At 39.3% G+C, this 25255-nt stretch overlaps 1 protein-coding gene across 20 annotated transcripts in view; it reads right to left on the bottom strand.

Moving 5' to 3' along the window:
- Positions 1–25255, bottom strand: part of ANO4 (anoctamin 4) — a 431104-nt gene that overhangs the window by 185687 nt on the left and 220162 nt on the right. For 17 of the 20 annotated variants that reach the window (XR_009736492.1, XM_061417051.1, XM_061417056.1 and 14 more), the window contains 2 exons: positions 16227–16331; positions 2661–2797 (listed from right to left, as the gene is read on the bottom strand). Coding sequence is in view for 19 of the 20 variants with exons in the window: in XM_061417051.1 (XP_061273035.1) it covers positions 2661–2797; positions 16227–16331 (242 nt within the window). In the remaining variant the exon portion in view is untranslated. Of the gene's footprint in view, positions 1–2660; positions 2798–16226; positions 16332–24005; positions 24131–25255 lie in introns of those variants that run through there. The other 3 variants (XM_061417039.1, XM_061417052.1, XM_061417053.1) reach the window with 2 other exon arrangements.

Below are 25255 nucleotides of genomic sequence, written 5' to 3'. Positions count from 1 at the left end.
GTCTCTCAACCATTTTTGCCCACCATAGCAAATATTTTTCTTTGTGATATTTGTGTATATAGTTATAAACAGCACAAGGATTAAACCTGCTTGTAACTTATAGTCAGAGCAGGGTCTTCATATCCATGGTTTCTCCACATTATGGTTGTAACCACATACTATATAGTACTATAATATCTATTACTGAAAAACATCCACAGATAGATGCACCCACATAACTCAAACCCACATTATTCAAGGGTCAACTGTAAGTGTAAACACAAAAAAATTTGAGATCACAGTATATATCAGTTTCTACATAGCAGTATGAAGAAAAACAATATGCCAGACCTCCAAGGCTATTGCTAGAGTCCATATTCTTGCAGCAGTGCCATGCATGCCACCTCATTCAAAAGGAAAATCTCAGCTGGGAGAGATGGAAATAACATGTCTCATACCTGGGCAGGTATTTATAACTGATGATCAATCGTCACTATTTCTGGCTTCTGCTCAGAAGCCCACCCAAATAAACACTTTCTTAGCAATCATCTGCCAGGCAAGGGAACTATTCAGTAGATTTAGCACATTACCATCTATCTGCAGAACCAGCCGAGGCTTCAAGAGAAGGTTTAGCAAAGCCCTAATCTCCCTGAGACTGTTCAATCACCTCTAAATTAAGGGGATTAGACTAGCTGCTTTGTGAGGTGCCTTTCAAGGTCCTTACTTTGTGTCATATTATGGTATCCAAAGTCTCTGTGTGAATTAATGCTGACTGAGTTTTTTTCTTAAAACACACACACACAGATAAGTAGTGTATGGCGTTTATAGAAAGAGGTCTGGGAAGTTTGATAGAAGTAAACAATTTTTCCTGCTCAAAAGTGTTATCCTTTCACTGGCTAACAGCTTCTGGAATAACAACAGCATTAAGAATACACAATAAATTAATGACTCTGATCCGTGTTCCTATTACCTAAACCTAGTGCATATACAAGTGTCAGTCGCTTAGTCACGTCTAACTCTTTGTGACCCCGTGGACTGTAGCCTACCAGGCTCCTCTGTCCTTGGAATTCTCCAGGCAAGAATATTGGAGTGGGTAGCCATTCCCTTCTCTAGGGGATCTTTCTGACCCAGGGATAGAATCCGGGTCCCCTGCATTGCAAGCAGATTCTTTACCTACCATCTGAGCTTCAGAATCACTGCAGATGGTGACTGCAGCCATGAAATTAAAAGACGCTTGCTCCTTGAAAGAAAAGCTATGACCAACCTAGACAGCATGTTAAAAAGCAGACACATTACTTTGCCAACAAAGGTCCATCTAGTCAAAGCTATGGATTTTCCAGTAGTCATGTATGGATCTGAGAGTTGGACTATAAAGAAAGCTGAGTGCTGAAGAATTGATGCTTTTGAACTGTGGTGTTGGAGAAGACTCTTGAGAGTCCCTTGGACTGCAAGGAGATCCAACCAGTCCATCCTAAAGGAAATCAGTCCTGAATATTCATTTGAAGGACTGATGCCGAAGCTGAAACTTCAATGCTTTGGCTACCTGATGGGAAGAGCTGACTCATCTGAAAAGATCCTGATGCTGGGAAAGATTGAAGGCAGGAGGAGAAGCAAATGACAGAGGATGAGATGCTTGGATGACATCACTGACTCAATGGACATGAGTTTGAGTTAACTCTGGGAGTTGGTGATGGACAGGGAGACCTGGTGTGCTGCAGTCCATGGGATTGCAAAGAGTTGGACACAACTGGGCGACTGAACTGAACTGAGCCACTGCTGCTGCTGCTGCTAAGTCACTTTAGTCGTGTCTGACTCTGTGTGACCCCATAGACGGCAGCCCACCAGGCTCCCCCGTCCCTGAGATTCTCCAGGCAAGAATACTGGAGTGGGTTGCCATTTCCTTCTCCAATGCATGAAACTGAAAAGTGAAAGTCAAATCGCTCAGTCGTGTCTGACTCTTAGCGACCCCATGGACTGCAGCCTACCAGGCTCCTCCGTCCATGGGATTTTCCAGGCAAGAGTACTGGAGAGGGGTGCCATTGCCTTCTCCGGAACTGAGCCACTAGGAAAACCCATATACAAAGTGCATATACAAAGAAGATATTAAACTCCACTGAGACACAGCTGAGCAATAGCGAACGCTTTTAACAAAATACTTTTTTTCCCCAAAAAATAACACATGAACAGATGGTCTGTTTATAATTGCAATGAGTTTCTGTAATCTTAGTTTCCAGATTACAGAGGCAAATGGGAACTCAAAGAGGCTGCAGACAACACAGTCTACCGAGAGCTGGTCCACTTTACATCATTGTTCCACATGATGGGAGATTTCAACAGGGAATCCATTCTTGTAAAGCTAACTTTTGACTATTTAGCAATACCTAAAATGTAAATCATTTTAAAATGATGAGTGTTTTAAAAAATCTTTGTATAAGCTAAATGCCTTTAGCTATAAGAGAAGTGCATGACCCACTGAAAGTCTGTTTTGAGCTAAGTAGATTTCAGATTCCTGAAATGTGCTAGACCCCCAGAGGTTTTCAAAAGCGTATAAGACTTCACCCCTTTTTTTCCCCCAGGAGCCCCCAGTTCAATGAGATGACTTTAAACAATCCACTGGAATATGCTTCTCCAGTTCTGGCCTGGATCAAGAATTTTGTTTTTATGAAATGGCATACTCTTACCTCTCCCCCGGCTTCCAACCTGCTAGCATCATCTGAAGTACTGGTAAGATTTCCAGGGTGAAGGAGTGAGTCGTCATCTTTGCAAGGACTGTTGACAGCTTCTAATTCATCAAAAAGAATATTGACATCCTTGGCCACTAGAACCAAAGTAAATACATTACAAGTCAAGTCAAGAATCTGGGATCTTAAAAGCAATACTAAAAGTAAAGACATCTCCCTCTGGCTTCATAGTTTTTCATTGTTTCAATGACACCTTGAATGACAGATATATTATTTCCTAAGAAAAATGGACGTCAAATGTAAAATGTGTTTAACCAAATAGTGTCCCCATTAGGCCAAGGTGAAAGACAATGTGAAGTAAAGTGAAGGATCTCCACAATATAAATATAATTTGTCTTCATGATAACAGGAAGTATTGTTTTGTTTAGCTTTCCTTCATATAGTTGTTTAGCATGGGTTCTTTAAAACTTCAAAGAACTCATTTTGCATATTTTTTAAAATTTTTAATTGGAGGATAATGGCTTTACAAGGTTGTGCTGGTTCCTGATGTACAACAATGTCAATCTGCTGTAAGTATACATATGTTCCCTTCCTCTTAAGCCTCCTTCCCACACCGCTCCCCCTCAATCCCGGTCATCACAGAGCACCAAGCTGAGTTCCCTCTGCTGTACAGCAGCTTTCCACTAGCTATCTGTTTTATACATGGTAGTGTATATACGGGCTTCAGTGCTACTGTCTCAATTCGTTCCACCCTCTCCTTTCCCCACTGTGTCCACAAGTCGATTCTCTACGTCTGCATCTCTATCGCTGCCCTGCAAACAGGTTCATCAGTATCATTTTTTCTAGCTCACATACATATGTTTTAATATACAATATTCATTTTTCTCTTCCTGACTTACTTCACTCTGTATAATAGGCTCTAGGTTCATCCACCTGACTACAACTGACTCAAATTTGTTCTTGTTTGTTCAAATTTGTTTCTATGGCTCAGTAAGACACGACTGAGCAACTGAACTGAACTGAAGGCTCAGTAATATTCCATTGTATATATGTACAGCAACTTAAGATCTCATTTTATATTGGAGAATACAAAAAACAAAAATGTTTTGTTTTCATTTAAATGCTTCCATGTCTTATCTACTACAAATAGGGTTGCTATGAACATTGGGTGCGAGTATCTTCAAATTACAGTTTTTGTCTTTTCTGGATAGATGCCCAGGAGTGGGATCACTGGATCATATGACAACTTTTAGTTTTTTTAAGGAACCTCCATTCTGTTCTTCATAGTGGCTGCACTTACTTACATTCTCACCAACAGGGGAGGAGGGTTCTTGTTACTCCACACCCTCTCCAGCATTTATTGTTTGTAGATTTTTTGATGATGGACATTTGCACCAGTGTGAGGTGATACTGCATTGTAGTTCTGATTTGCATTCTCTAGTAATTAGCAATGTTGAACATCTTTTCATGTTCCTGTTGGCCATCTGTATGCCTTCTTTAGAGTAATGTCTATTTAGGTCTTCTACCCATTTTTTGATTGAGTTTTGTTTTGTTTTTGTTTTGATATTGACCTGTATAAATCTGTTCATATATTTTGGAAACTAAGCTTTTGCCAGTCACATTATTTTCAAATATTCTCTTTTGAGTTCATAAGTTGTCTTCTCATTTTGCTTATGGTTTTCTTTGCTGTGCAAAAGTTTTTAAGTTTAATTAAGTTCATTTGCTTATTTTTGCTTTTGAGGTCCCTTCTATACTGACTTAAATTTTAGAACAACATTGAAGTTCACTTTTTCTTTGATGCTTTAAAAATAACTAAGGATTTTTAACCTATCAGAAGCTGCTGACTACAATAATTCATAGAAGACTGAGTTCTATTTACACAAGCATATGAAAGAGTATCCATTCTTTCATCCAAAAAAATTTTAGAGGTGTGCACACTGTGCCAGGCAGAGATGTGTGGTGACTGAATCTTGGTGAATAAAAGTGATGAGTCTTCCTGCTCTTTTGGTAATAACAAAAAAAATAAAGAAATGTGAAGTGTGGTGAGTGATATGAAGAACAAGAGTGTAATGGGGTGACCAGGATCCAAGTGTGTGATTTTGGGCAATTCGTTTAACTGCAAGTTTTTTATCTGTAAAATAAAATTGACACAGGAATAAAATGAACATTTACTGCTTACTGTAGCAGGCTGAATTATGGACCCCAAAGGTGACCAATCCCTGGAATGAATGACTGTATAAAGTTATATGGGAAAAGGGACTTCATAGATGCAATTAAGTCAAGGATCTTAAATCATTAAGATTAAATTAATATTAAATTAAAAATCCTGGGAGATTATCCAGGATTATATGGATAGGACCATGTAATTACGAGAGAGACAGGAAGGTCAGAATCAGATAAAGACACGGGAAGATAGGATGCTGCTGAGTTTGACAATAGAGGACAAGGTCACAAGTCAAGGAATGCAGGGGTGGCCCTAGAAGATAGAAAAGGCAAGAAAGCAGATTCTCCCCCAGAACCTCTAGAAGGAACACAGTCTTGCTGACACCTTGAAGATGTCTGACCTTCAGAACTGTAAGAAAAGAAATCTGTGCTGTTTCAAGTTACTAAGTTTGTGGTAATTTGTTACAGCAGCAAAAAAAAAAAAAAAAAAGGAACTAATACACTTATTGAGGCTACAAATGAAAAACATCAAGGTCTTTTCATACAACCAAGGCTTAAGAGCATCTACACTGGACCAGGTGCTCAAGTAGAAGCACTGACATTTTTGAGGAAGCACAGTATGTTGTGGGAGGTGTCAAGGTCAAAGACCACTTCCCTGACCACCCTATGTAAAGAAGCTGCCCTTCACCCAGGTACCCTCCATCTCTTCTCTCTGCTCATTTCCTTCCCAGCATGTATCACAGTCTGAATTATTTATTCATTTGTTTTCTTAAATGTTGGATGTCTACCCTATTAGAACTTAAGTTCCAAAAGAACAGGGAGCCTGTCTGTGTTGACTAGTATACAGAGATACAGGCAAGGAATAAGCCCTCAACTCATTTTTTTTGAATAACAGCCAGTGTAGGAGATGAGACATAAGTGAGCCAAGTTTAATCCCTGGGTTGGGAAAATCCCCTGGAGGAGGGCACAGCAACCCACTCCAGTATTCTTGTCTAGAGAATCCCAGGGACAGAGGAGCCTGCCAGGCTACAGTCCATGGGGTAGCAAAGAGTTGAACATGACTGAAGCGACTTTGCATGCACCCACACAGAATGACCTCAAAGCAGTCACTGTCTTATGATGTGTGAGAGTACTTTTCTTCACCGTTCTGTGACTCTGGGACCATGCATATATGTTTCTCCTAATGCAACTGTTACAAGCTAGGAGCTCCATTATTTCAAGTAGATATTGATTAAATTTTCAAGGAGATAATGATGACTTTCTACTGGTTATATCTGAATAGGATCAAAATATTCTTTTAACACGGGAAGACCTGATTACTATTTCAAACTCCACCCCTTAGCTGTGTGAATTTGTGCTCCCATTTCCTCACTGGTGAGACAGGTATAGAAACCTTCTCTAAGGGTGACTAAGAAGATTATGTGAGATATATTTGCATATGTCAGCAGGGTGGCTGACATATGGCAAATCCATGAGAAATGTTGGGTTTGTCAGTTTTAGACTCTGGGACCTTAAGTCAGCACTTTAGCGTTACCAATACAAAAAGGCAGAGGACGCATTTACAAGCTGGAGTGGTTGTTCAGAGGGATGGACTGGGATGAGATATGAGAGAGAGAGGGAAGCTAAAGACGACAGACACTGAGATTCTTGTCATGGTGACTGCCCCTCATTGGGGAGAAACTCTTGAATATTCATTCATTCATCCTATGCTTTTGCCAAGATAGAATATTACCAGATTATCTTCCACCAGTATCACCTTCTGGTGTTGGCACAATCTGTTCAAGAAAGCTTTTGACATCTATGATTCTCAACTGGCCCCAAACTGTCACCCTGAAGGCATCTCGTATGGTCTAGGAGGAATTTGTTCTCACAGGGTGGTGCCAGTCGTATCTAGTGGGAAGAATCCAGGGATGTTGCTAAACATCTTACAATGCACAGAACAGCCCTTATAGTGAGTCCTCCAGCCCAGATGTTAATGTGCCGAGGTTGAGAGGTTCTGCTTTGCATTAAAGGTCCAACTATTTTATTCCCGAGGGACCAGTTAATTTGGGGAAAGGGAGAGAAGCCCTTTGCTTTCCTACTGCTGCCCATCAGAATTACTGTCTGGAAGCTATTAATATTACGGGACTGGTGTTACCTGAGTGCTCAAGGGAAATCAGTACGTCTCTGTTTTTAGAGAATGAGTGATACGAAGGCACCATTATCACCTGCCAGTATTTCAAGAGCTTCAGCCAAGATAAGAAACGCTGAAGTGTCAGAAAACGCTCAGCTAAACACGTGATCAGTAAGACTGCAGAACATGTAAACACTCCACAGAAGACAGAAGAAACATATGTCCTTCATCAGTATTTCACCATTGTCACTGATAGAGCCGCTTTAACTACAATGTAAGTTCTAGGAACAAAGTACAATCTCCTTTGATAGGAACTTTCATTCTTTTAAAGAAAACAACCTCCAACTGTGAAAGTGAAAGTTGCTTAATCGTGTCCAACTCTCTGCGACCCCCTGGACTGTAGCCTGCCAGGCTCCTCTGTCCATGGAATTCCCCAGGCCAGAATACTGGAGTGAGTAGGCGTTCCCTTCTCCAGGGGATCCTCCCAACCTAGGGATCAAACCCAGGTCTCCCACATTGCAGGTGGATTCTTTACCATCTGAGTCATCAGAGAAGCCATGTAAACACTCCACAGAAGACAGAAGAAACGTGACCTTCATCAGTAGTTCACCACTGATAGATGGTCACTGATAGATCCGCTTTAACTGCAACACAATTTTGAGGAACTAAGTACAATGCCCTTTAATGGAAACTTCCATTTTTTTTTTAAAGAAAATATCCTCCAACTGTGAAGTTAACCAATTTTTAGAAATCTACTCATTCAATAAGTATTTATCGAAACCTACGCTGACCAGAAACCGGGGTTCAAGTACTGGACACAACAGGCAGGACCCCTGCCCTCCAAGAGCTCCTGGTCCAGCCGAGGTAGAAGCAGGACCTCTTCCTCCTTTGGGACAGACGTGACAAAGCTCCTCTTCATCCAAACAAGGTCACTTGTTAATACATCCCATCGCCTCCCTCATACATTGTTTCTCAAATTAAGAAATGTTTGATAATTATCTGCCTGGTTGAACTCTGTGATTAGGCTCATTAAATAAGAAAGAGAGCCAAATGTTCTGAGGAGTCAATTAAGAATTATGAGAGAGGGAGGAAGGGAGGGAATGAGAGGGAGAAGGAGGGAGAGAAGGATGAAGGGAGGGGGAGGGAGAAAAGAGAGAGAGGGAATGCAAAAATTCTATTCTAATTAAATATGGACCTGCATTGCATACAGACTCAGGAAGGGCCCTGTGAACACAACTGGGCAGGTAACATGGGTTCTGGCATATGGATACCACATATTTGGGAAAGCAGGAAGATACCCAAATGACTCTCTCGCAAGAAGCAGCCACTTACCCTAAAGAGACCCAGGAACTAACAGCAGGGACTCACATTGAACAACTAAACAAGGGCCAAGAAACTGAAATTGCCTGGGAGACCAAAAATCAGCTACTGACTCTGAGTCAAGCAGAGGAGAGAGGCAACAGGGAGAAAGATTTCTGAGGGTTGGCTTGTTCTACTCTCCCAGAACGGAAGCAGATCAGAGAAGGCAAAGGACCAGGAAGCACGGAGATCCTGACCTCCCTCATGTGATGGGAGGGCAAATTTGCCACAGTGGTACTAAATCTACTATCAAATATTTGCAATTATTTCAAATATTCTTTCAGTGAAAATAATTTTGTATATTAGCTCAACTCTCTTGGGAAAAGAGACTGCAAACATATGGCAAGGCCTAAAACAAAGAAATGAATTGCTTATCTTCTGCCACTTGCTCACTGAACCAACACTGAGCTTAGGTGCTGAAGGTATAAACATGACCAAGACATAAGTAGAAAGCCTCATACTTCCAGACAAGAGGATGAACTTGAGGAATCAATGCTATAAAGGCAATTGGAAAAACACAGCAAATGTTTATTTTAGACTGTGTTAGAAACAATCTAAAAGAGAGTAAGAAATAAATACCAAAAAAATCAAAGAGTTCAACTCACAGCTCTTTCAAAAAAATAAATAAATAAAACCTCACTTCGGCATTATAGTTCTTTAATCTTGGCACTTTCTGAGGCAGAGAAAATACAGTGAAATTATAGGTCACTGAAGAAGACATGAAAGGGCTGTGTGCAATATAATCTGAGTTTCTATATTTGTTCTGCAGAGTGTCAGTTCATTATACTATTGATATTTTTATCCTGAGTTCCAAATGATTACATCTGATACTCAGAGTTCTGAAGGTATTATATACTGACCTCATAGCCTCATTAGAAAATTTAAAAAAGGACACCTCCAGGAATAATTTAGAATAATAAAAAAAAATTGTTCATGTCTCAGTTTGAACACTGACCTGGCTGTTTTATAACCAGCTCATCTATACATCTAGAGTCCCTTTCAGATGAAGGCCCAAGATGGCTCCAAACTTGACACAAGGGCTAGCAAATAGGAGGTGCTCAATGCCCACTTTAAAATAAATAAAAGCTAGCTTAAGATTATATCAATTGCTTTTTTTCCCCCTTATTCTAACTACCTCAGTGCCATTACCTGCAAGAATGTGTTTTTCTCTTGAATTCAGAGGTCAAATAGGAAGGAAGTGGGAAGGGACTACAGTTTATTCAGAGCTGACTGTGTATGAAGAATTGTGAGGTCTGTTTTCTCCTTCAATCTTCAGAACACCTTGCAGGACAGGCTAATACGAGAAAGAAGCCAGGTTCAAAGATGCTAAGTATGCTCACACAGCTCATAAGTGACAGAGATGAATTCCAACCCAGTTCTGACTCCCAAATGCAGGCTATTTCCAGCCAGCTCCTTGTTTTTGTGGAAGGCATTCTACTCTTCTTAAATCCTGTTTGGTTTTCAAGAACAGGAAGTCATTTCACCAGCAAACAATTATCTTGTCACAATTTTAACACTGATCTGAATCAAGCTAGACTTCACAGCTGTACCCTGACAAATCTGACGCTTTTAAAAATTTAACGAATAGATCAAATTAAATGCTTTTAAAAATCCAGGAACACACACAGCAGCACACACAGCTTTGAGCCACTGGAATTTTAAAAACCAAACACTGCTTTGCATTTATATGGCACTAGTAAGCCTAGGACCCTCTAGATGTTCATTACTCTTCAAATGATTTTGATAACAGCCCTAAGGCAGAGGCTACCTGGTAAACCAAGAAGAAGAGGGTCTAATTTAGAATATTTAAAATAGATAATTGGAAAAGACATAAATCCTTCCTTAGCTGGCTTTATTCCTTTCTAATAGGCCAGTGGTTTTCAAAGTGTGTTCCCTGGAATCCCAGGATTCTTTGGAAGAACTTCAGGGGCCATGGAAGGGGCAAAAAGGAAATTGAGTGGGGAAGTCCTACACCTTTTACCCCCCACCAACTCCAAATAGCTCAGTTATCTGTCCTAAACACTGATGATATACGTAAAAATATATTAGGGACAAAATGGCACCCCACTCCAGTACTCTTGCCTGGAAAATCCCATGGACAGAGGATCCTGGTAGGCTGCAGTCCATGGGGTCGCTGAGGGTCGGACACGACTGAGCGACTTCACTTTCACTTTTCACTTTCATGCATTGGAGAAGGAAATGGCAACCCACTCCAGTGTTCTTGCCCGCAGAATCCCAGAGACGGGGGAGCCTGGTGGGCTGCTGTCTATGGGGTCGCACAGAGTCGGACACGACTGAAGCGACTTAGCAGCAGCAGCAGCAGGGACAAAAATAATAGATTCTGCAGCTTTAAAAAGTTTGGATACCTCCACCAGTGTATTGGGCAACAATTAAACGGGTATGTTAACACCTCCCCAAACAAAAACTGGGATAAGAAAGCTGGAGTCCTAACAGTTATAGATCTGAGAGCTGGCATTTTTTTTTTCTGCCTGAAAAATTTACTTGAAATACTTTAAGATTCACAATGTCTTAAAAAAAAAAAAAAACAACAAGAACACAAGCCATGAGATTTTTTTTTAATGTGTGGTTATTAAATTTTTTTCCATTGGCATTTCCTGGCTTTGTAAAGATACCGTTTTTAAAACAGAGCATACACGACAGCATGGGGTACCCACAGCACACTCTGTAATGGGGCCAAGATCATTAAGCTGCTCCCAAGACAGCATGTTTCTTACGAAGAGCTCTTCACGCAGCTACTCCATTCTAAAGAATAGACAGACACTTTGGTCATTCTATAATAAGGAGTCTAATGATGGCACCTCTTTCAACCCTGCAAATGCTATTTAGAGAAGAACTGTGTACCTAATCCAAGCTTTGCTCAATAGCCATGGTTCCCTTTTCACAACTAGAAACAAGGTCAGTGTTGTTCTGCATTAAAAATCCTAAAGTCTACTGACCATAACTGCCCCTTCTCTGGAAAGAACATGAGCTTTGGATTTAGACAAGCCTGAGTTCAAACACTAGTCCTCCCACTTACTATTCGACTGGATTCTGTAACTTGTTCAAGCTTAATTTAAGTGGGAATAATACAATGTACCAGAGAGGACTGTTGCAAGGAATGAAGACAAGGTGGCCACCAGTAAGTCCATAGTGCTTACTGTGTGCCAAGCACTAAGGGCTTTGCATAGATCGTCTATAACTACCTCCCTTTCACTGATATGGAAATTAGGGCAAAAAGAGTTTAGGACTAAACAAAATAATACATGTAGTTGCCTTACTTGATGTCTAATGGCTATCAGTTCCTTCCTCTCCCTCATCTTCCCCTTTGCAACAGCATGGCCATATGAATTAAAAATACAATGGTAAATCAGGGTTCAAGAAAGTGGATTGAGAATGACTCACTGGATGTCACTGAGAAATGACTCAGTCTCCTCACCCACAGAGCAAGAGCATCACCAATAAGAACAGCTTTATGACTGCACAGGGACACTGCAGGCATAACGGTCTTCCCTGGTAGCTCAGCTGTAAAGAATCTGCCTGCGATGCAGGAAACCTAGGTTCCATTCCTGGGTTGGGAAGATCCACTGGAGAAGGGATAGGCTACCCACTCCAGTCTTCTTGGGCTTCCCTGGTGGCTCAGCTGGTAAAGAATCCTCCGACAATGTGGAAGATCTGGGTTCAGTCCCTGGGTTGGGAAGATCCCCTGGAGAAGGGAAAGGCTACCCACTCCAGTATTCTGGCCTGGAGAATTCCATGGGCTGTATAGTCCATGGGGTTGCAAAGAGTCCGACATGACTAAGTGACTTCCACTTCACTTCACAGCATAACAATCACCCAATAATCCTTAAAGCCTCCCAGTTCTCCTTCCAAACACTTTGCTATTTGCTCTCTTTCCCTCCCAAGTAGATTAGAATCTAATGGATTATATCACAATCAAGTCTGCCGGGTATGAATGCCACTTAAGAGTCCCCAGAGTCTGTATAGTGTTGGTCTTCTATATCCATGGGTTTCCCATCTGAGAATTCAAAGAACCCGTCTGCAATGGACAGCTTCATTTCAGTCACTGCTGGCATTCCCATGCCTCACCCTCAGATATCCAGAACCGCACAAAGGTTCCAGAGGTTTTATAAACGGCAGAACATCTACTGGGATGACTCAGGTCTCCATGCCATACTGGCTACTGCTGAGCTGCCCCCTTTGCGAGTCTACAGTGGAATTCAGTCACTAAGGCGTTAACAAAATTGACTGAGCAAGGGGGTAGCAGAAGATGAGATAGATAACATCATCGACTCAGTGGACATGAGTCTGAGCCAACTCCAGGAGAGAGAGGAAAGGACAGATGAGCCTGGGGTGCTGCGGTCTATGGGGTTGCAAAGAGTTGGACATGACTTAGCAACTGAACAGCAACACCCACACTCCACACTCTGCTCAAGGTACCAGGTATACGACAAAGAAACGGGACAATGAGACTCCTGCTTTCCCAGAGCCTCCGAATTCCCTGATCACTGAAGGATCTGTTCCTCCTCAGGCTGGAGAATCTCAGTCATGGTTGGCAGTTCAGGTGGCCCACGCAGTTGCCCAAGGCACCCAACACAGCATTCTCTCCTCCCACCTGCCTGCAAGACGCCATGCTGCTTCTGCAGGATCTCATCTCCTCTCTCTGCCTCCTCCCCCCCCTTCCTCTCTCCTTCCCTCTCCACCTACCTGAGCATCAAGCACTTAGAATCTCAGGCTTTCAGATACCAAAAGGCAGGAAATTTAGGTAACACAGAACTCTGTTGAAACAAGGGACTTGGCTGCTATGTTGGGATGGGGAATGAATGGCGAGAATAAAAAAGGAGGGAAAAATAACATCAGTGAAAAAATACACACTCAAAACAAATATCCCTTTATATTAGACCACCAAATATAAATGCTTTCCTACTACAAAGTAACTAGGTTGCTTTCATTTTGAATAAGACAAAATTTTTCCTGACTTGAACTGTGCACCAAAAAGGTTCACCACTGCTTTAAAGTATTCTGCCTAGCACAGTGGCTGGCATATGACAGGTGAGACGGATACAAGAAAGGATGGATAAAATAAGTCTTTCCTTCCTTATAAGCCATACATCTGATATGAGGGAAGTTGAAAAACAACTTATGGATGGTTAGCCACTCTGAGACATCTTGTTTTGAACAGATGAAGCTATACTTAGGGCATAAGCGACAGGAAAATTTGTAAATGTATTTTACAACACAGAAGCATGGTGAAGGAATTCTTGCATCAAGATGTAACACAAGAATAAAACTGTAAAAATCCAAAGTAGTTCACTTTTTCCTAATCATTAGTATTTCACTTTTTATTTAGCACAACAAGGGCTGACACACAAGGAAATACTGACTCTATCATATATTAATCGTATAGCCTCAGGATGTATATGCACTTTTAAAATGAAGACAATAGTATCTACTATTACTTATGGCCATTTTAATAATGATAAGAGAGAGTCAAGGGAGCGCACTTACCATGATGGCTGCTAAGACACTGAAGAAATATTTGAAACCTGTGTGTATGCACACACACACACACACACACACACAGTGTTCTAGCCCAATCTTGAAGATCATACAAATCATACAAAAATGTCCACAAAATCCTAAGAAACAGTGAAATATTTCCATTATCCTGTTAATCCCAATTAATATGTTTGTAGTAGACAATGAGTTTTACTGATGTTCAAATCCTATATTTTTTTTACATTTTTTATATGTCAGTCTCTCAAAGATTTCTATAAATAATCATCTAAGGCACAGTCCCTTGAATAACCACACTATGTGATTTTAGACTCAGAAATTTCAATGACCTGGTTAGACATCTGAATTGTATTTGGAATCTCTAGTTAGAGACTGAAGGTAGATAAATGGCCGAAATCTTTCTCACCAGAGATGCCCCAGACTGTGTGGGTAGCTTCCCAAACCTACTTAGCATAAAACTTTGCTTTTTAAACAAGAAAATAAACAGATTAAATTCTCAAACATTGGAAGATTCTTAAACCTATAAAAATTGTGTTAAAATGAAATAATATTTCCTTTTTCTTACTTTTAAATTTAAATATTAAACTCACAAACTTATAGTCTTCTGTTCACAGAGGGATCACCATTCTAAACTATAAAACAGTTAACACCATAAAGAAGTGAATTTTTACTAAGATGTGCTAACAAAAAATACTATAAAAATTGTTTTATGAACACTTAGTTCACTTTGACAGAAGCTCATTCAGCCCTAAAAAAGTTCAAGTTCATTGCCTGCACTTGCACAGAAGCCAACATTCATCATTTATTAGAAAATAATCCTTTCAGCAACGTGTAATCTATCATCTTTCAATCAAACGAAGTAATTACATAATTTTATAACTTTCTGTGAAAAGTTAATTTCTCTCCAATGTCTACTAATTTGATTTTTATTCTCCTGGGGAAATTTTTTCTCTTTTATTCAGCAACCGAGTATGAAGGGATTCCCCCCTCCAGAACAAATACTTGGTCCTTTTAAGTTTTCATTAAAAGTATTTCTCTTGGAAGTAGTCTTAGTTTCAATTCCAGGTTCCTTCCCACCTCTGTGTTTACTGAACACATTTCTGAAAGAATTAAAGGAAGGTGGAGATCCTCCTTTCTAAGTTGGTCTCCACTATTTATCTTATTGACATTGGCACTGACCTTCTTCCATCCTAAACTGTCCTACTTGTGAAGTGGATATATTAATTATCTCGTAAGATGGGGGGGGGTAATTTAATGACAAAAGAAGATAAATAGAATTAAAATGCTTAAAACTGTTCATAAGAAAATAGAGAAATAGAAATATAATTTAGAAATCTATATTTCATTGCAGAAAAATGCAATGTCACAAAACTCAAAGTAGCAAAAATTGCAGATCTGAACCCTTCAAATCCAATATTAAATAACACTATTTGATATTGAAAGAGGAGCATAATTACCAAGAATTAGAGCTCTGTTAGTGAAACACAAATGTTAATAAGTTAGTTTGTGATACCACATCCCCCACCCTCAATGCTAAACCTGTAACATGAGCAAATGTATTGATTATGAGAAAGTTCTTGGTGAAAACTATGTAACACAAAATAGAGGAAGAAGAGTAAACCCTGATTAATCAAAATGCTTAGAAAAGAGGAATTTACTTCTTGGTCACAGCACTGCATCAATGACTTCATATACCCATTTTGAAGAATAAATTCCTGATTCTGGTTTACTGCATCAACACGCTTCCTACTACTGATACTTGAGTGAAGGAATATTATTCTGGTGTCTTAAAGATTTTTCTTTGATTATGATTAATCAAGGAATCTAAAAAATTATAAGGCCCAGTGATTTACTAAATAGTATAGCATACTAGAAGGCAATGGCACCCCACCCCAGTACTCTTGCCTAGAAAATCCCATGGATGGAGGAGCCTGGTGGGTTGCTGTCCATGGGGTCACGAAGAGTTGGACACGACTGAGCGACTTCACTTTCACTTTTCACTTTCATGCATTGGAGAAGGAAATGGCAACCCACTCCAGTGTTCTTGCCTGGAGAATCCCAGGGATGGGGGAGCCTGGTGGGCTGCTGTCTATGGGGTCGCACAGAGTCAGGGACATGACTGGAGCGACTTAGCAGCAGCAGCAGAGGCAGCATAGCATACTAAGATTTTATAACCCCTCTATGGTTTCCCACCAGGCGTCATCAACAACCCCAGTACTATGTGGCTCAGTTTCACAAATTGAACTGGCATTTTACTAACCATCTCTCTGGTCTCAAAATTATTTTACACAGTATCTCCTTTAAGACATCATTTTATTTTAAAGCTTGGCATCTAAGGTTTCTAGTTTTATTACCCCTCCCAAGTATTATAATAGTTTCTCCTTTCATGGTGAATTTAAAATTGGAGTGAAACTTACTTTCTTGTATTGCATTAAGAATCTCTGAAAAGTCCACATCACTCCTTGGCCCGTCAGGTAGTATTTGCATATCCAGCTGGTAGCTTTGCAAATCCACACCTCCTTCTAGAGAAACGAAAGATATTCTTGGAGTTTGCACTGGTTATCAGATAGCCCAGCATCAGGGTCCCAAGGAGAAGTAATGTCAAAGTCTAAATGAACAGCCAACAGCCAGCTGGTTTGCCAATGGATCCTCCCACTTGGACAAATGACTTTTTAAAAATGAGCAACATTATCAGCCATTTGCCTCTTATGGGACCAAAAAAGTTTAATTGTATTTCCAAGGCAAAAATAAGGCAATTACTTTATTAAAATACCACCTACTTCATAGAATTTATGGATGATTTCATAGGTGGGGAATATAGCATGCTGACCTCCACCCAAGGACACTTTAAATTATTCTCAGCTTCTAACATGGTTAAAACAGAACATTACACACTAACACTTTGTGAGACCATTTTCCTTAAAATGATAGTAATTTATCCAAAAGACAGGATTCAATATTCCTGATATCACAGATAAAAGGTATCAATTTTTTCAGTTGGACTTCCCCTGCTATTATCATTTCCTTTTCAATTATACCAGAATATTATAATTTGTTCTGTGAAGTAGTTAAGGCTCTTGAACTTGGTTTTCCAGATGTATTTTTGGTGTGTTCTAAAGAAAGAAATTTTTTTATGTTGCTCTGCACACCCATAGATCCCTGAAGGAAGTCAAAGAAACTAAGATATCAAAAAGTAGCTTTATTGTTAACAATAAACCTCTAAATGCTTCTTAAAATAAATGGTAAGAATTGGATGAGTCTGGAAGGGCTAAACATCAGTGCTAAAATAAACAGAGAGCCTGATAAATAGAATGGGGCACACTCTAGCTTCCAAAATTTTTGTAGAAATAATTCTTTCATAAGCCCAGTAATTATTCTCAGCTTTGAATTAAAACTTTAATTATATCCCTAAAACTCAAGAAGAATAAGACATAGTTACTATCTTATAACAACATTCATTCTGGGAGGGAAATGGACACAAGTAATTATAACGGGCTTCCCTGGTGGCTCAGATGGTAAAGAAAAGGCCTGGAATGCAGGAGACCCAGGTTCAGTCCCTGGGTTGGGAAGATCCCTGGAGAAGGAAATGGCAACCCACTCCAGTATTTGTGCCTGGAGAATTCCACAGACAGAGGGGCCTGATGGGCTACAGTCCACGGGGTTGCAAAGAGTCAGACATGACTGAGCAGCTAACTATAATAGAAAGGTGAGTTTTAGGAGGGCAGAGACTTTTGTCTGCATGCTATAATCCATCACTTAGAACAGTGTCTATTACAACTAATGTAGATGGAAAGAATTAACAAGGTTATGCAGTACTTATGAAACAAAGGCAGCAGAGCTACACAACACATAAAGCTATTAAGCTCAGATTCTGCAGGCAGACAAACCAGCATTCACATTCTTATTTAGGAAACCCCAAATCTCTCTAGATCTTAGTTTCCTCATTGATGAAACAGGGGTGATAGTAACAGTTGCATGGAACAGCAATGAAGACTAAGTGAGCACTCAGTAAATGGAAGCCATTACTCTTTTCTTTTTAGAATTTTATTTATATGTTTATTTTTGGCCATGCTGGGTCTTCAATGCTATGTGGACTTTCCTTCATGGGCCATTACTCTTACCATCCATTATGTTTATTAAAGCAACTACAGGTTTATTAAACTATAGATTTATTAAAGCAACTACAGGTAGTTCTTTTAGGTTTCTACAGAAACTATCTAGCTATTGAGGAATGAGAAGGAATCCATAAGTCAATTATTTGGGACCAGCATGCATTTAAGTGATAATCCAGCAATGCAGACATAGCGGTGAATTTTTACGTGCGTGCGAGCACTTGCCTCATTACAAAGTCTGAAGCTACCTGTGAGATTAAGCTTCCCAATAGAAAAAACAAAGATGTATTCCTGCTGGTCTAGAATTTGAATGCACTATATGCTTTCTTCCCTCTCATGGTCAGCTACCTTGAATAGGGAGGGAAAAGTTCTGATGCTTTTCAGCCTCTGCTTAGGCTAATCACTGTGCTCAGTAACGAGAGACCCAAAGACCTCACAGTGACACTGACAGAAAAAAAAAAAAAGAATATTCAGTACTACTTTTCAGCCAGACTCTGTGCCACTTACTTTATTATCTCATTTAGTTTTCACTCTAACCTTGAAAAGGAGATGCAGTAAGAAATAATAATTTACCCCAAAATGTTACTAAGTTATAAAGACATAATACCAACGCATGCTCTTAACTAGTCTTTAAAACTACTCATATCCAAGCAGTCATAAATACAGGCTGCTAGAAATGAGAACATTTAACACTTTTTACTGGATTCCAATAGTTCAGGATATACCAATATTCAGGACTTTGGACCAGGACCAAAGTCATTACATAACCTAAGAAGCAAATGACTTCTAAAAGTAAACTGATAAACAGAAGCCAGTTTATTTACCTGGTATCTGTCATAGAAGTTCATAAACTCATCATGTAGTAGTTGTGACTATTAAATAACTATAATTTTTCATAACTAAAATTCCATAATTTTGAATAAATTTTTGTTAGAGGACAGGTAGGAGCATCAGTTCAGTTCAGCTCAGTCGCTCAGTCGTGTCCGACTCTTTGCAACCCCATGAACCCCAGCACGCCAGGCCTACCTGTCCATCACCAACTCCCAGAGTTCACTCAGACTCACGTCCATCAAGTCAGTGATGCCATCCAGCCATCTCTTCCTCTGTCGTCCCCTTCTCCTGCCCCCAATCCCTCCCAGCATCAGAGTCTTTTCCAATGAGTCAACTCTTCGCATGAGGTGGCCAAAGTACTGGAGTTTCAGCTTTAGCATCATTCCCTCCAAAGAAATCCCAGGCTGATCTCCTTCAGAATGGACTGGTTGGATCTCCTTGCAGTCCAAGGGATTCTCAAGAGTCTTCTCCAATACCACGGTTCAAAAGCATCAATTCTTCGGTGCTCAGCCTTCTTCACAGTCCAACTCTCATATCCATACATGACCATAGGAAAAACCATAGCCTTGACTAGACGAACCTTTGTTGGCAAAGTAATGTCTCTGCTTTTCAATATGCTATCCAGGTTGGTCATAACTTTCCTTCCAAGGAGTAAGCGTCTTTTAATTTCGGCTGCAGTCACCATCTGCAGTGATTTTGGAGCCCAGAAAAATAAAGTCTGACACTGTTTCCACTCTTTCCCCATCTGTTTCCCATGAAGTGATGGGACCAGATGCCATGATCTTCGTTTTCTGAATGTTGAGCTTTAAGCCAACTTTTTCACTCTCCACTTTCACTTTCATCAAGAGGCTTTTTAGTTCCTCTTCACTTTCTGCCATAAGGGTGGTGTCATCTGCATATCTGAGGTTATTGATATTTCTCCCAGCAATCTTGATTCCAGCTTGTGTTTCTTCCAGTCCAGCACTTCTCATGATGTACTCTGCATATAAGTTAAATAAGCAGGGTGACAATATACAGCCTTGACGTACTCCTTTTCCTATTTGGAACCAGTCTGTTGTTCCATGTCCAGTTCTAACTGTTGCTTCCTGACCTGAATACAGATTTCTCAAGAGGCAGGTCAGGTGGTCTGGTATTCCCATCCCTTTCAGAATTTCCCACAGTTGATTGTGATCCACACAGTCAAAGGCTTTGGCCTAGTCAATAAAGCAGAAATAGATGTTTTTCTGGAACTCTCTTGCTTTTTCCATGATCCAGCGGATGTTGGCAATTTGATCTCTGGTTCCTCTGCCTTTTCTAAAACCAGCTTGACCATCTGCAAGTTCACAGTTCACGTATTGCTGAAGCCTGGCTTGGAGAATTTTGAGCGTTACTTTACTAGCATGTGAGATGAGTGCAATTGTGCGGTAGTTTGAGCATTCTTTGGCATTGCCTTTCTTTGGTAGGAGCATAGGAAGTCACAAAAGAAGCAACATAAAAAGGCATTCGGATCAAAGTCTGTCTTTAAAGAATGTTAAAGACATGCAAAAGAAAAAAATGAAAAAAGTAGATACAAGCATACAGATAAATATATAGATGTCTCAAGTATACAAAAACCACACTTTTTTACCTGATTAGAAAAAGGAAGAAATATTCCATTGGGTACAAAAGCTCTCTGAGCTGTGAAATGATGGGTATTTTTTGTTTTATTCATTATCTTTCCAATGTTTTTCACAATAAGCAACATATTTTAGTTTTAAAGTTATTTAAAAATTCAGATTGTGGCAGTAGAGGATATTCAGCATTTAAAATTCAGAATTCAAGACAAACTATGGATGTTAAACCATTAAGGGACTAATTTAATAAGAGGTTTTCTAAATTACTATAATTCTTAACCTGTGTAAGTCAAATAGATCTAAATTACAAGATGTAACACTCTCTTCATAGTAAACAGGATTGCATTTAGAATCCCTAAAATACAAGGCCTTTTTATTCCTTTGCTCTCAAAGGAATACAAAGTACACTTTCATAAAATATAATACTGTGGAATTTCTGGCAGTAAGTCACTCACTAAAGTCTAAGATGATGAAATAGGGAATGCTGTAAAATAACTTCTGTAACCTTTCCTAAATGGAGAGTGATCACTGTACAAGGATATCTTCAAATGAATCCTTCAAGGTGACAATCTTCATCTTCAGCACATACTGCCTAAGTGAAACAGACTGAATAACTTCAATATACAGGAAGTTGTGTGTCTACTTTGGACTTCTGATATTTAATTATTTATTGCTAGTCCTGTAGCACTGGTGGATTTCTAAAAGTTGAGAACTGGACTCCTTCCTATGGTCACAGATGTCTCTGAGTCAAAACACAAAACTGAAAAAACTAGGCAAGAGGGTGAAGGTGTCATGATTCCAAACTGAAGGGCCTCAGTAACTGACATGTAACTAAGTCAATCCCAAGAAAAGTAAACAAGTTACCTTCTAGAGGGAAGCTAAAAACATACCCGAAGTTGTGGAGAACCTACTAAACAATTTCTAGAAATCAAAAGTAGCTACAAAGTTCATGTGATCTCCAAATTTGCCTTTATCTTTTCTCACACTGAATTGACAGGAGTGATTATATTCAAATCTTAACTGTGATCTGTAGTATGAATGAAGTGGGAAGCAATTTCAATAAAAAGCAACCTTGATAACACATTTAATAAAACATCTTCAGCTGAGGAAACATCTTAAAAACTCATTTTAGATTTGTACCTAGCTTACGGGGAATTTAGCTAAATTCTTATACGCTAAAGAACTTCCCCCTCAAAGCTTCCAATATGAGCTTCTCAATTAGCAAGTATGTTGATGCCTCTCCCATCCCATCCCTGTCTATAGAAATTCCTTCCACTTTTAGGACCCATCCTAAATGTTCTATGTTTCAAGCCATTTCCTGATCCTAACAAGTAAATACCATTTCCTACTCACTAAACCCATGCAGTTATCTATATTTTATCTTTCTTACAGTACATATTTTCCATAAAAAATTAGGTAAAGTATGTAGCATTGTGTAGATACAGACAAATCTGAGTTCCTAGTTCTCCCTGTCTAGGTTTCCTCCTCATTTCCAGCACCTCTGACTACGCTGTGACATGATGAAGGCTTCGCACCAAACTGCATCCTCCTTTTCATTTCCTGCAGACCTCAAGACAAGGCCTTGAACGTATTCGTTGCTCAGTTAATGCTCTTTTACTACAATTTCACGTGACTAGCAACAGCAGTAGATATAGACTAAGAACATGTCCCAGTTTTCCTCTCTTGTCCACAACTTTAACACCTCTTGATAGTCATCTATAGATGACTATGAAAGGCATATTCTATATCATACATTTGCTCTTTTTAGTAAAATCTTAAAATTTTTGTCAAATAATAAGGAAAACCTTCAAATACCAAACGGCTTAGAATGAAAATCAACAATAGACAATTCTATCCCCTTTTCAATCCCAATCCCATTCCCCCAGTCCAATCACATTTAAGAGTTTCTGTTTTTACTTCCTTTGGACCTCTCCATGGGTGTACTTGTTGTTTCTTGATCAGTTTTATACAGTTGACTCTAGAACTGCACAAGTACGCTTATATGGAAATATTTTTTAAGAGTAAATACTATAATACTTAACAATGGTTAAATGGGATATAAGTTTGAATCCATAGATGTGGAGGAATCTCAGATTGGGAGGTACAGTTATAAATTAATTATACACAGATTAACCACCACCACAACCACATTATTTAAGGGTCAACTGTTCATTACATAGTTTTCTGCTATGATACAAGACAATATAACTTATATTACCACTGCTACCCCTTGCCCCTCACCCACCTGTTTACCAGTTATTCTACTTTATCACCTTTGTTTAGTGGCTTTAAATCAATTACTTAAAATTCAACTTCTTTGTTCAATCAAATAGAGGTGATCTTATATTTGTAACAAACACAAGGTGATATAAAAAAGCATATTCTTCCGGAGGATTCTAACACTGGAAACTCTAGATTTACATGTGGGATATTCCACTGGTTCTAGAAAAACTTTCCATCTGTTTTTCTTCATTTATAGTGCTTACCAAACTCTATTTAGCGTACCATAAGCTAAAACACCTTCAAAACAGAAAATGCTTCATTCATGCTATTGTAAAAAGACACACAAATCCCACTCTTTGATTATTAGTGTTGCTTAACTATAAATCTAGTGATACTGCAAGATCATTCTTTTACAGAAGAAAGCTAGGCTTTGTGTTAGTAGGAAAACACAGATTGATTCATCCACATTTGTCACTATAAAAGCTAAATATGTTTCCTCTAATGATTAACATGGAGTCGTTTTACGGACCCAATTCTGGACTAAATCATGAATGGAGAACATTTAGCTAACAGCAGGTGGATGTTTCTCAGGTCTAAAATGGAAATAATAATCCCATTGCTTCAGTTAGTAATGGCTGACCTTCAGCAAAATTACCTCTATGTTTCCCAGGATTGGCAAGACAGTGATCTCCTAAGTTATAAAGAATGCCTGTGCTAAGAGGGCCTAGAAACCAGAGCTGCAAAGCTCGAAATGGCAGGAATGATTTGTGCAGAAGTCTAGGCAGGGCTCCATGGGGGTCTTCCAATCTCCTAGAGGCTGAGGTCTGTTGCTATGACAACAGGGACTCTTGCAGAGAAAGGCAAGAGAGAAACTCAGGATTAGGAGGGGTTATAGAATAGAATAGAAACCATGCTGCTTTCAAAATCACTATAATGTTGCTTACTCTCTTAACTTGCACAATACATATACAGAAGGGCCTGAGATGAATGTAAGAAGCAGAATGGCCTCGCAAGACAACAAACCTCATGAGAGCCAGGGCTCTGTCCACCTTGGATATCAGTCTCTAATCTCTAACTCTGGGAATTAAGTAAGCACAGTAGAAGCTTACTATTAACTGTCTATCTACCACAACTACGATCTTAGGTTGGGGTAGGGCTGACGTCATTGGTTATAGTTGTATGATCTTGAGTTAGTAGTTATTTAAATCTCTCCTAAATATAAAACTATTTGAAATAGCCTTGTGCAGAAGATGCAGTTCTAAATTCTATTAAAATACAATACTCTTCCCAGAAATAATTTTCTTTGTGTAGCTTTTTTTCATTCACTTTGTATGTTTAAGTGGTTGTGAAAAGATTCTTTAGAAAATTCCCTCTAAATGTATTAATGCTCCTGCTCAGTGGTATCTGACTCTTTGCCACCCCATGGGCTATAGCCTACCAGGCTCCTCTGTCCATGGAATTTTCCAGGTAAGAACACTGGTGTGGGTTTCTATTTCCTACTCCAGGGGATCTTCCCAACCCAGGGATTGAAGCTATGTCTCTTGTGTCTCCTGCGTTGGCAGGCAGATTCTTTATACCATTATGCCACCTGGGAAGCAATAAATGCATTATATAGGTCAAAATATGTGCATATGTACCTCAGGAAAGGGGAAAAAGTATAAACTGATGGAGAAGAATTTGGCATATATTTTTAGAAAACAATTTTGTTACTCAGCAAATGATAGCAAGGAGCACAAATCCCAAAGCCCACATTTCAAGGCTCAAAATAGCTTGTTTTCCTAAGCACCCCTCTATTTACTAAACTCACATCACACATTTAAAAAATACTTTAAGAGGATGTGATTCAAATGAAGGATGATTAGTGTTATTTCTAAACCACCATTTAGAAAGACACCACATTTACCTTCAAGGCAGTGAGAAATAAAAGAGTTTCAAAGTAGCTGGTTTTTCTCCCACATATTCTCAAAACCACATGGAAGATCTTATCTTTCAGTCACACCAAAAATCCATCTCACAAACAGAAAAATAATTATGTATTTTCACCTCAGCTTGAGATCTATTCAAGAAGAACATTCAGATTCCTCAGGCTCAATAAAGAAGTTTCAGGCATAATTCTCAATAAAATGTTTGTTTCCAGATAAGGTGATGAGAAAACACTAAATTTCACATTTAACTATTTTCATCCTCAAGAAAAAACCATTGGCTCAGTGGGGAAAAAAACACTCCTAAGAAACTGAAGACAAAGGTTTTAGCTAAAGTCCATCGATGACTAATTTGTACTTGTTGGTCAAGTAACTTTATTTCCTGAGCCCAGTGAAATAGGGCTAATTCTGCCTCCCAGACTGCTGTGAGAACTCAAACAATGGAGCATTACCTAACAGAATGTGGTGGTATCATGATTATTATTGTGGTCAAGATTAACCAGATGATTATCCTTTCCTAATTTTTTTTCCTAAAGAATGAATTGAATTTTGACTTTCATTTTGGCAGAATAAGAAATAAGTCAAAGAAGAGACAAATCTTTCTTGTCTGGCTTTTTTCAAATCTCTCCTTAACTTCTTTTCTTTTTGTCTTTTCTCCACAGCCTCTGGTACTGAAGTTAAACAGAATATGAAAGGTACTTGCTGAGTTGATTCTGTTCCCTAACTTGAGACCAGGTCTTGATATGAGAGCCAGAAAGTAATCTTT

The sequence above is a fragment of the Bos javanicus genome, chromosome 5 (genome assembly GCF_032452875.1).
Source record: "Bos javanicus breed banteng chromosome 5, ARS-OSU_banteng_1.0, whole genome shotgun sequence".
Lineage (NCBI taxonomy): Eukaryota > Metazoa > Chordata > Mammalia > Artiodactyla > Bovidae > Bos > Bos javanicus.
The sequence above is the reverse complement of the archived record's forward strand: the minus strand, read 5'-3'. Positions and strand labels throughout refer to the sequence as shown.